The sequence below is a fragment of the Paroedura picta genome, chromosome 7, assembly GCF_049243985.1.
Source record: "Paroedura picta isolate Pp20150507F chromosome 7, Ppicta_v3.0, whole genome shotgun sequence".
In the NCBI taxonomy this organism is placed as follows: domain Eukaryota; kingdom Metazoa; phylum Chordata; class Lepidosauria; order Squamata; family Gekkonidae; genus Paroedura; species Paroedura picta.
The window spans coordinates 57,381,769-57,394,679 of NC_135375.1; the positions used below are offsets into that span (position 1 = coordinate 57,381,769).

A 12,911-nucleotide genomic window follows, 5' to 3' on the forward strand; every position below is an offset into this window, starting at 1 on the left:
ATATACAGTGAAAATTTACCAAGCTTGAGGTCTTCCCTTCCCTTCATGAACAGCAACAGCAGTATAGTGGTTACAAGTATCAGATTACTATCTGGGAAACCTGGCCTTGAATCCCTGCTTATGCCATGGAAGCTTGCTGAGTGACCTTGGCAGTTACACAAGCTCTGCCTGGCCTACCTCATAGGGTTGTTACAAAAAGAATGATGTAAACCACTGGGGATTCTCCACTGGGGAAAAAGGCGGAAAATTAATAAATAAAATGCTGGCACCTTTCTACAGTCCTGTCACTGTCTTCCAACCTTTTATTGTCAGTCCTTGAGAACGGGATAATGTGCCAAGTGACATGCTCAACCTCTTGCTTATGGTTAAGGAAAGGGGAGACTCTACAATGTTCAATTCAAGGTATTGGCTATCGCATACAAAGCTCTTCATTGCTTGGGCCCTCATATCTCCCATGATAGCTTTGCTAATCTGTGTGGGACCTTCTACAGATGCTAATCTGCGAATGGACAAAAATCAACACGTGCCGATATGCATCCCTCCTCCGTTGTGGCTCCCACCTTAGGGAATGGCCTGCCAGGGGAGGTTAGGAAGACTCCCACTCTCTTGGCATTCTGCAAATTACCCAACACTGAATTATCCGGGAGGGTGATTTTACACATGTAATAGGGTTACATTATAATGAACTGGTTCAGAAAGTGGCTTTAATTAAGGGAAAGGGAATATGGAATATACTACTGTGCACAGCATACACTATATGTTATATTATTACCCTGCAACATAATTTCTCCACCTTTTAATATGTCAAGTTAATACTATGCCTTTTCAACTTTGTTTAAGATTTCTAGAATCCTAACCTTTTACATTGCTTATTGGATGCCCCATGATGTTGACTGTATTGGCTTACGTTGCATAATCTGCCTTCAGTCTCAGTAAGAAATAAAATAGACAGATAAATGGGTGGGGATCAAGGTACTTGAAGGACAACCTCTTGCTATACTTATCCATGCTATCAATTATGATTGGCCTCACAAGCCCTGCTCCAGGCCACTATCTTTGGAGGTGAAACAGGTGGCAAGCAGAGGCAGCTTGGTCCAAAGTGGTCCCTCACTTGTAGATTGAGGCTTGCAAAAAGCATTTCTGTTCACTCGGGCTTTTAAATTAGGGGATTCTCAGATTTTATGGGTAGGAACCTGGGAAAGGATCTTTTCAGTTGTAGCAATGAAATTATATACTTTTAAACTGAATACATTCATCATACCATGTTGTATATGTCAACAGAATAGGAAGGAAATTAGCATACCACCTTAAGAATCTTCACTCAATGTACACATTCTGAGGGAATTAAAATCCTTTAAAATCAATTCAATAATTTTAAACCAAGAAAATATTTCTCAGGCATTTGTCTCAGTGAGGCATACTTTCCAGTACTTCTATTGGAAAAATTCAAGTAAGTCCCTCAGGGAAGGAGCTTTCCGAAAGCCTTCACAACTGGGGGAATGGGGAAAGCAGTAGATAACATGGTATTTTATAGTGCTGTAAAGTGCTTTGAGGTCTTGACAGCCAAAACATTGGATATAAATAAAGGTGCCATTTCAACAATATAACTTTGGAAAACATGGTTCAGTCCAGTTTCAAAAGGAATTTTTGCTTCGTTTAAAATACCCCAACTCTGCCTCAAGCAAACTTAAGGGTTAGAATCATTCTTTGTTCCCTTTGCAGGCTAGGTACAATGAATTCAAGATATCCATTGCTTACTAATAGAAGTGTCAATCCTAGAGGCACAGGAAGGTTTACAATTTAATCCTTGTACTGTCTCTATTGCTCCAAACCTTCAGAGAGTCGCCACCTATAGCTCAGTCTACCAAAAATAATCTTGACAAACCCATCAACTGTTTATAGAACAGCCTGTTCAAACACAAATGTATTCTTCATATTCGCACAATCTTTTCATGACTGTAAGGAGTGGTAATTACCACACCGGAAAATAAACTGTTCATGGACCATCTTATTTTATAAAACCCAGCTGGCTCTGCTTAGCTCTGTGGAATCAATGCAATCAATATCTAAAAAAGGGGTTTATTCTATTATGGGTTGTGCAGAAGAGATGCATATTGTTGTGTGATGAACTGACCATGGAGGATATGCACTCACTCTATACTTTGCTCAAGCAAAATTAGCTTTGAGACCGGAGATAGTCACCTTCCCACCATAGGCCACAGATCCCCCTTGCTGCTTGGCCTGCTCCACTGCATCCAGGAACATCTTCACCGCTTGCTTTGTATGGAGGGGACCATATAAGGTACTAGCTGCAAAGGAACAGCAAATAAATATTTATAAGTGTCATGTGTATCTACATCTTGTTCTCAGAACAATATTATTATTCACATCTCAAAGTTATAGAATAATCAGATCCAGTAAGCCACTGGGAACCACTTCAGCCAGTTTTGTCATAACAACTCCTCCAACGGCAGCTGTGAATTGAGACATCAATAGCTGCTTTTCAAATAACAGGTAAAGGGCTTTCAGACATCATGAAGCCTTGTCCACTCAATTCATGGTTAAAGAGGCTTCAAGTTAAGCAAGAGAAGGAGAAACAATCCTATTATTTCATCACCTCAGAATGGAAGGATAAAGGGAGGTGCCTTATTCCATAAAAGTCAATGGACAACGCTGCACTGTACTATGTACTTTAATTAAAAGCAATCTCTAAGCTCACAGTCTAATTGATGTCTTTCATAGCCCTACTATGTGACTGAAGAGAACAAGAATTAGTCCCAGGCCTTGAAGGCTTATGCTATATCACTCAGCAATGTCTTCTATAGTCTACTGATCTCCTGGGCTCAACATAGTTATACATTTATGTTAAAAACTGCCTCCTCTCACTGGCAGTTTAGAGGTTTAGGCCCTAAGCCTTCCTTCTGCTTGCACCCTTATTTGTTCATTGCTGAGGTGCTCCTTTGCTGTGCAGCATTTTTAAGGATGCCAAAAACTGCTGAACTCACATGAACCAAAGCTACTAGTACTAGAGGAACATGCACTGCAGTGGGAATAGGTGCCTTGCAAATAGCAGCAAGACTTTGAAAGCAAGCACACATTATTTCCTTTGTGCAGTATAAATCCTTGTGCAAGTATGAACACACAGAGGTCCTTTTCAGGCATCAGTACTATTCCCATAATTGGGGATGATAAGAATTAGAGGGCTGGATCTCATGTAAATTCCATGCACAGAAGTATGACTTTGCCTCTTCTGCCATATCTGAATCAGCCCAAAATGCTCCCTGAAATGCTGTTCTTGGAGGAGCTGGAACCCCCAGGAACAGCCAGAGTGGGTTAACTACTCAATCTCTTGTGTACATGGATCTTTTTGGTAGGGATTAAACTCAGAAAGGGATGGTGCTCCCTCACTGATCACTTTAAAGTAGGTGAGCCCTAAACTCTTAGGTTCTACTATATGTCCAGTAACTCCTCTTGAATGAGAAAAGACTACTATTCTATGCTTTCATAAACAGATGAGCTCTTACCATCCCAAGGGTCTCCAATGCGGATTTGTGCATATGCCTTAGTGAGTTTTTCCACTACTTCATCATGGATGCTTTCATGCAAAAACTAGGGGGAAAGTCAGGAGCACAAGATTGTTTCTATTAATGAACATCAGAAACTCATGCAACACTGCCATCTTCCCAAGATCCCACTAATCATAGAGAAAGAGTGCTTCCATCTCATCCCCTTCGGTTCTTTAAACTAAAAGGAGAATTATGGTGTGTTGATTTTTCCCTTGTGCACCTATTTAAGACACATATTTATTCCCAGCCATACTGCAGTTCACCATCTCAGGGTGATTCTGACAAATTACTATTACTATTACTATTACTATTAATTTCTAGCCTGCCACTCCCAAAAATGCTCGTGGCGGGTTACAAACGTGCATAAAATCCCCTATAAAATCACCCCTAAAACAATACAAAAACTATTTCAGAATGCACAGCAAATGGACTGGAGAAGGAAAACTTTAACAGAGTCCAAAGTAATACAACAAAAGCAAAGTCCATAATGTTGCCAAAGCAGCTGTAAAGGCCTCCTGGATATGGTCATCTTGCAGTACACAACTCAGCTGAAAACCCATTTTACGCAGACTAGAAACCAAGATCTCTACCAAATTATGAATGTCCATCCTGACTTCCAAGCCAAACACAGAACAAGCCAGGCAGAGCAAGACTTAACATAAAAGCAATAGCAACAGCAGCCAAGTACAAAGGACAGACTTAACGATGTCTCAATTCCTCCAAAAGCTATGTGGATTAACAAGTTTAAGTACTACTAACATCAATTTAAATATGTAACTGTTTGGTTTTATTGATTAGCAGAATTCAGTCACTCATGCTGCTGTCCAATTTGGGTTGTTTTTTTTTAATTGTCTCCTGCCCTTCCGCTTGGTTCATAGTAGCTTTCGGCAATAGCTAAAACATATCCAACTAAAACCAAATAATAAGCCCCATAGCACTCCTCCTTTTCCTTCTTAAAAGATGCCCGCTATTCAAGCCCCCTCAAAAGCCCTGGCAAGCAGATAAGCCTTACAGCACTTATGGAAAAACCTTCAAAGAAGGGGCTCCTGGTCTTCAGAGAGCCCATTTCCACAGAGCCAGAGCCACAACAGACAAGGCCCAGGCTCTAGGTAAGGCCAGCTGTGTCACAGTGAGTGGTGGGATAGTCAACTAAGGTTCATAGTGTCCTGAGCATATATAATTTTATGTAAAGAAGCTAACCGTATATAGCAATTCTTGTATTTTTTGCATGCTATTTTTATTTGATGCCTGATAAAGGTGGTAACGCTGAAACACATCTGGTCAGTGGAGGCATTGGCATGCATTTAATCATTGATTTTATTAAGGCTATGCTATAAAGGCTTGGGTTTGTAACTAGAATAATTACTAGTATTAAATTTTTAAAATTCTGTTCTATTTTATTTATTTATTATATATTTGTTTAACGCCCTCCCCTGAGGCTCAGGGCAGTTCACATGGAACGTAAAGAGTACATAGAACATTGTTTCTGCATAACATATAAATGAATTGCAACAATGATAACAATAACAACCATAACTGAAGATAACAGTCTAATCAGAATAACGATCAAACTGGTCCAAGGCTCAGATTGAGTCTATGGATTCCTGGGAGGGAGGTTCAGGGGCCCTGCAGGTGTTGCTGATTCCGGTCGACCTCAACCAAATGCCTGGTGGAAGAGCTCCCTTTTGCAGGCCCTGCGGAATTGTTTTAAGTTCCGTCAGGGCCCTGATCTCCTCCAGGAGTTCATTCCACCAGTTGTGGGCCAGGACAGAGAATGCTCTGGCCCTGGTCAAGGCCGGGCAGAGTTTTTTAGGGCCAGGGAGCATTAGCCTGTTGTTGGTGGTGGAGTGTAGAGCTCTTTGAGGAACATAGGCAGGGAGGAGGTCCCTCAGGTACACTGGGCCCTGACCTCGTATGGCCTTAAAAGTGATTACCAGAATCTTTATTTATCCTGATCCAGAATTCAACTCATAGCCACTGCAGTTGGTGGAGGATGGGCCAAATGTGGGACCTCCATGGTGTTACTGCAAGGACCCTGGCCGTTGCATTTTGGACCAGCTGTAGTTTCCAGTTCAAGGTTAAGGGCAGGCCTGCATAGAGAGAGCTGCAGAAGTCCAGTCTAGAGGTGACCATTGCATGGATCACTGTGGCTAGGTGTTCCAGGGCCAGGTAGGGCGCTAGTAGTTTGGTTTGGCAGAGGTGGTAAAATGCCAGTTGCACTACCTTTGTGACCTGGGCTTCCATGGTGAGGGAAGCATTCAGTATCATGTCCAGGTTCCTGGCAGAGTGAGCCATTGAGAGCTGGCACATCATCCAGGGAGGCCAGATATGTTTCCTCACATGGACCCTTTTTACCCAGCCACATGACCTCTGAAGGATTGAGTTTCAAAAAAGGGGTCATCCACAGGCAATACAGGCCATTTTGGGAGGAGGCTGGGCCACAGCTGCACTGTGGGGCAGTGCAGCAGCCGGGTGGGCCACCACTGCCCCAACCAGCCAGGGGACATTGTGATACAGCACAGAGGCCAGGCCTCTGCAAAGGTAAGGGGGGGAGGGGGGAACAGGGAGTCTGTGTGGTAGGGAAGCCTCTGGGGGCCAGCATGGAGGCCATGCAGCTTGCAGAGGTGCTGCCCTGGAGGCCTCTGGGGGCTGTTGTGGAGGCCGCGGGGCTTGCTGAGGCAGAGGCACCACCTCAGAGGCCTCCATGGGCCATGGCAGAGGCCTTGCTGCTCCCAGGGGTGGGGCAGCTGCCCTCTAGGCCTCTGGGGACTAGCAGAGGCTGTGACACCAGCGCAGGCCCAGGAGCTGCCATCCAGGCTGGAGGAGTCTGAGGCCCTCCTGAGAAAAGAGATAAGGAGGGAGAGGGAGGACTCCTTGTGTGCGTTTTTTTGGGAAGGAGAGGGAAGGGGGAAGTGAGGAGGGAAGGGGTTTGCATGTGTGAGTTTGTGTGTGTGTTTGTGAGAGGGAGGGAGGGTGAGGGAGACAGGGACGGATTTGGATTACCCTGTGAAAGCCTGGGTGTCACTACTTTTATTTGCTGCCATCACCACCACCTCAGAGACCTACAAATGGGCTTTATAATGTGCTCTGTCTGATTCATTCCCAGTTCATGTCACCCAGCAAGGAGTTGGGGGCCTCACCGAGTGTGGAAGACAACATGAAGGAGCAACTCTATTTATAGCCCCAGTAAGTCCACCCTTCCATGCAGCTACAAGGCTCTCCAGAGTCACCAGGAAGGCTCTCAAAACCCACCAGAGTATCCTGGATACCAGCAGGATCCATTAATCTCTGAAGCAGGATCCATTAATCTCTGAAGCAACCATGTGAATTGGTCCACCACCTATGCAGCAGTAAGTGGATCTCAAAACAACCTGATTTTTACAGCTAGCAGTTATCATGAGTTTAGCATTAATGATATTTCAACTGGCCATTTCTTTAACCGCAAGAGCAAACTGAAAACTCAATGTGTGTTAAGGTCTAAAACAGCCCTTCAAGAATGTTAAAAGGATTTGCCTTTTTCAGAGATATTTTATGAATTCCATGAACAATAAATTCCATTGCACAATCTGTTAAATATGCATGGCTGATATTCTCTTAATCTTTCTAGCATAAGATACAAACAGGTTAGTATCACAGAACCAAACTGCTTTCACATACAAATGCATGCACATACAAAGCCAGTCAGCTAGCATGAAACATGAAAGCTCCTGAATTAATTAGTTCTACTGCTCAAATGACAAATGGAACATAAAGACTGATTATTTCATGATAAAATATTAGTCAGCAATACATGCCTTATCTTCAGCGACATAAACAAATCTGCTTGCCCCAACACAAGCACCATTACACATTGAACACTGGGAAACCAGGAAATAACATTTTTAAAAGAGCTAGATAAGTCATTGTATGTAGAGTGGAACTAGAGGCATGTGTAAACCCAGGATCCAGTTCCTACTGTCATTACAGCATAGGACAACTATCATCTGATAAGCATTCGGGTACATTAAAATTTTATATGTTAACTTACCAGCCTCCTGGCTGTTGTGCACCTTTGGCCTGCTGTCCCCACAGCCGCAAAGAGAGCCGACGGAATGACAAGATTAAGGTCTGCATCTTCAAACACTGCAAAGTATTGAGCAAAAGCAGACAGGTAACAGATCAGATGAGACTGGAAGGGAAAAAGAGACACTAACTGGTGGCTCAAAAAAATCCATCAAGAAGCATTAGAGAAAAGAGGAAGTGACAGCAATTTTGAGTCTAAGTACATCCAACAGCATATGGAGCCAAGAGCTACATATCTGCCAAGGCCATGGGACACAGAGCTTGCCAAGAAACAGAATTTTCAATCAAGGGAAAGCTTGCTCCTCAGCGCAAGGCTGCTGCTGAGGCATATCACAGCTTTGCACAGCCATACAAAAAGAGAAACTCTGCAAAGGTTTATAATGTAGAAAGAGCATCTATAATTTTAAGTTAGCTTCAAGGTACATGACTGGTATAGTGGGGTGCCAAGAGAGACATCAGCAGAACATTAAGCTGTTCACAATGACACATGTTACCACCACATGCTATGAGGCCAACATCTACCTGTCATTTATTGAGAAGAGGAATAAATCCCAATGGGCAGCTGAGGCAGTTTTTGGCTCCTATTTCTTCAAAGCCAGTGTAAAAATGACAACATACGCTAGAAAGAGGCCAGCAGGTGGGCTTTCTGAGGACTGGGGAAGAAGGGGGAGGGATATTTTCCAGGCATATTTTTCAAATACAGTAACAGATGAGGGATTGTGTGGAATTTCTGCTGGCAAATAAATGAAAAGTAACAGACGAAGCAAGGAAGAAGGAAATATTAAGCAAACAAGGATGCTTAATATTTGGCTCCAACAGGAATTTGAACAACTTACTAATACAGATGCTAGTAACCAAAATGAAAACAGTTCAGTCTTCACCATTCTAGAAGAAAGATTATGGGCACAGCAGGCAAGACCTTCCATAGCCCTCACACTTAAAGCACAATTAGTTTCAGGTGGGCAGCCATGTTGGTCTGAAGCAGCATAACAAAGTTTGATTCCAGTGACACCTTTTAAGACCAGCAAAGTTTTATTCAACAGATAAGCTTTTGTGTGCACACGTACAAAAGCTTATATATTATATATATATCTTAAATAAAACTTTTCTGATCTGAAGGGTGCCACTAAACTCACACAAAGTAAAAGATGTTGTCAGAATATCAACAGTAAGTCTAACTTAGAAAACAGGAGAATTCATTACCGATAATAGCATTGTTTCCACCAAGCTCCAACAAACTCCGCCCTATTAACACAAACAAGCAGAAAGTTATATGCTGTTCACACTAATATTATGCCCTTTTTCCTCTCGACAGTCACATATACTTGAACTGTAAACAAACTTTGGGTGATAAGGGAGGTAAGTCTGCCTATAAATGCATCTCTTTGTACATGGCCATCTTGAGATTGCTACAAAGACTCGATTCAGCAAGGCGGGAATTCCACTACAACCAACTACATCTCAATTGTGGGGTACAAAGCCCAGAACTACTCAGAAGGAGTCCTTTCTGCAGCTCCTTCCCCATAAACATTGACCCAAATGTTGAGAATTAATGAGTGTACTGTGAGTACTCAAGGCTGGGCACCTCTCACTTAATCCAATCCTGTGTTATCCAATCCAGGCAGGAAGGTGCTTTTAGCTCTCTTAGTTACAGATGCCTACAAGCTTAGTGTAGCGTAGGAGTCAGAAGGTTGGACTAGAATCCGAAGATGCCAGTTCAAATACCCACTCCACTATGGAAGCTGGCTGAGTGACATTGAGCCAGTTGCATGCATTTAGCCTAACCTACCTCAAAGGGCTGTTGAAGGATAAATGTAGGCGAGAAGAACAATGTGAGTCCCTTTGAGTGTCCACTGGGGAATAAGGGACATACATAAACGTCCTACTACGTTTTTAATGAGGTCCAATGTTACACAAAACAGTATACAGACATTTGTACAAACTGAGTTCCACACATCAACTTCTCTCTGCCATTTTTAAGGGAGCTAGAAGAAGGGGGAGGAGCTATTGAGCTATACTTTACTCACCAAACCTTTCCTGTACCATCAGTGCTACCTGCTTGCCCACGTTAGTGCTCCCAGTGAAGGAGAGCAGATCAACTCTTTCATCTCTTGCCATTGCTTTGCTATACAAGAAAATACAGGAGTGTTCTCATTAAACAATAGCGCATGCAGATACAATAGAACAGTAAGAACATTAAATTATCTGGAATATTTACAACAAAGCATATACAATATAATCCATGCTGTACTCTTTCAGCATCATCATCTGTGTGTCTAAACAGGATATTTTAAAGAACATCTATTTTAATAGTATCACCCAAACACTACAAAGCTTGAGGTTCAAATACAGAAGTAGTTTCCTAATTGTTGTCTTATGTGTATCAACTGATTCCAATTGAATGTCCATTGAAAAATAGATAATCCTTTAAGGATCTCAAAGATTTAAATAATCAAATAATTTATACTTTAATAAAACTCTTAGAAGGCTAAACAGACACAATCTGAGCTCCACTGGATTCACAATTCAAATTCAAAATAAAAAGGTTGTGCCTACCCGATATCTGCTCCACCACATATAAGAGAACAAATTGCACCAGGGAGTTTGTTATCCTCCAAAACTTGGGCAACTACTCTAGAACCAAGAAGAAGAAATTGTTAGACTCACTGATCCCCTCTGCTAAAGTTTAAGCAAAGAATTACTTATCATATCCTTGTTCGAGTATGTTTCTGTTCAACAAGGCAAGATGTACATTTTTAACTTCCGCTCAAACAGCTGCTCAGTTTATTCCAGTTTTCAATCGAGACAATGATCACAGGCAATACTAAACAGCTCAAAGAAGTTAATCTGACTCTTTCAGTGCAGGGACAGAGTCTGGGGTTGTAGCACCCTCCAGCACTTCCCTTTCTCCCCAGTGGTGCCTTGAAAGAACCTTGGTTAGCGGGAGTGGGGAGTTAACTCACACCCTGACCCCTCTCACCTGACCACCCCAGTCCTCTCCAAAGGGGTCTATGAAGTGAACTGGCACTTCAGCTCCTCCCACCACTTAAAAGATTCAATTTCCTTATACTAACTGACTTGAGCCAGTGCCACTAAGGCTTCCAACAGGGTGCTAACTGCTTTTATCACCTGGTCCTTCAAAGTGACATGAACTGCTGTCTCACTGGAGCTCTTGGCTCTTCCACAGGTACCAGGCCTATTTAAACAAATGCACATACTAAGGTCAAAGCCTCTGGCACGAGCTGAAGGGTCCTTGTCCTGTGGCTCTCAGTCTGCAGAAAGAGTGAATGTCAAATGGGCTACAGTAGATGGGGGAATCTTGCCTCTGGCACTTAGACAGAAGCTGAGCCTGGACCTTTATTTCTACACTGGACATCTGAAGAGTTCAGGCAACCACTTGGTTCACGGCAGGTCTGTGGGTGATGTAAAGACAGAGGAGACAGCTATTGCGACAGTGGAGAAAGACTCGGGATGAATCTGACAAGGTATGGACTGGAGATTTTCTGAGAGCCTACTCTGAGGCTGTGACAGCAGCAAAGCAGCAACAGCTTTCCTCCACCGCTGCATCCACACAGTATAGACCTACGCTGTTCAAGGGAACATTGGGTTCTAGCCAACGGGAGGAGGTGGACTGCTCTGCAGCCTCCCGGGGTAATTTTGTTAACCACTTTGTGGGGAAAGTCTCTTGCATTCATTCCCACTCGGACTCTACATTAGCAGCAACAGAAATGAATGGTCCCAGAGCACCAATCTGTCCAGTTGTCCTTTCAGTTTGTGCAGTTTGCATATCTGGTCAGGATTCTTCAGTTTGAGACGTACTACCTGTTTGTATAACCCTTGCCTCTCTTGGCTGCTTAAATCTGTGAGGGGGGCAGTTGGCAGACGAGATCTGTGAGACAGTAAGAGCACCTGAGAAAGGGTGATCGCTCATGAAGTAGGCATCCGCTCTTAAAGAAACCTACTCTGGATTCAGGAGAGTTAAATAGCTACCATGAAATCTCAAATGTACTGTTCTTGAGCAAGGTGACTCAACACACAGTAGCTGGCCAATTCTAGAGATACCTGAATAAAGCAGATGACTTAGATCCATTCCAGTCTGGTTTCAGAACTGGGTATGGGGCTGAAATGGCCCTGGTCACTCTGCTGGATGATGTGCCAGTAGATGGACAGTGAGAGTGTTAATTTGCCTGGACCCATTAACTTTCAATACAATCAATCATGGTGTCTTTCTGGATTGGCTATCAGGACTGTTCTGCAGTGATTCAAGTTCTATCTTGAGGGTAGGTTTCAGAGTGTGGTGCTAGAGCATGACTGCTTTGCCCCTTGGTCTTAGGTCTACAGGGTTCCCTAAGGTACCATCTTCCCCCCATACTTTTCAATACCTAGGTAAAGCTGCTGTGGGAGAGGTTACCCGGAGATTTAGACTGAGCTGCCTGCCACCAGTGTGAAGATGACATTCATCAATATTTCATGCTACCAGCAGATCCCAGGGGGGCTATGGAAACTGTGAAGAGGAGCCTGGAGATAGTTGTGGAGTTATGGAGTAGGTGAGTGCTAACAATATGAAACTTAATACCAACAAAACAGAGGTGCTACTGGAGATGAGAAAGATTTGACCTGGGAAATTGATTATCCCCTGTTCTGGATGGGATTGCAATCCCCATAAAGGAGCAGATGCATAGCTTGAGGTACTCCTGATCCAGGCCTCCTACAGAATAAACAGATAGCAGTGGTGCCTTTCACGAGCTCCCAGCTGCAGCCCTTCCTGGCCAGAAAAGATCTTGCCACTGTGGTGCATGTCCTAGTAACATCCACCCTAGATAGTTGCAATGCTCTGAGCAAGGCTGCCCTTAAAGACTGTTTTGAAGCGACAGTACAGCATCCTACCACCTGAGTGTTAGCAGGAGTGGATCATAAGGGCCTTATCATTCCAGTCTTGTTCCATCTATGCTAGCTTCCAATTTACTTTTGGCCCTCTGTCTAGTGCTTTGTGTTTACATGTTTTTAACTGAATTTTCCAATTAATTTTCATTTTTAATTTAATTTTCATTTTTAATTGTCTAAATGAGTTAATGTATTTATGCCCATTGTCTTGTGGACCATGTTTGGGTGGAAAGGCAGCATAAAAATGCTTTAGATAAATAAATAAGTGACGGATCAGGAGCACCAGACCCAGACACATTCTCCTTTCAAAGGTGATTTGGTAATAACTCCTGCCGCAATGGCATGCCAGCACCCAAGAATGGAAGCAACATACATACAGCAACTTACATATTGACGTGG

General features: G+C 43.1%; 1 protein-coding gene across 1 annotated transcript in view; it reads right to left on the reverse strand.

The window, feature by feature from the left end:
- Nucleotides 1-12,911, reverse strand: part of ALDH7A1 (aldehyde dehydrogenase 7 family member A1) — a 28,618-nt gene that overhangs the window by 5,729 nt on the left and 9,978 nt on the right. Inside the window, exons 8-13 of the mRNA XM_077344442.1 lie at nt 10,185-10,262; nt 9,656-9,753; nt 8,832-8,873; nt 7,594-7,688; nt 3,525-3,609; nt 2,203-2,309 (exon numbers count right to left, since the gene is read on the reverse strand). Of these exons, the coding sequence (XP_077200557.1) occupies nt 2,203-2,309; nt 3,525-3,609; nt 7,594-7,688; nt 8,832-8,873; nt 9,656-9,753; nt 10,185-10,262 (505 nt within the window). The remainder of the gene's footprint in view (nt 1-2,202; nt 2,310-3,524; nt 3,610-7,593; nt 7,689-8,831; nt 8,874-9,655; nt 9,754-10,184; nt 10,263-12,911) is intronic.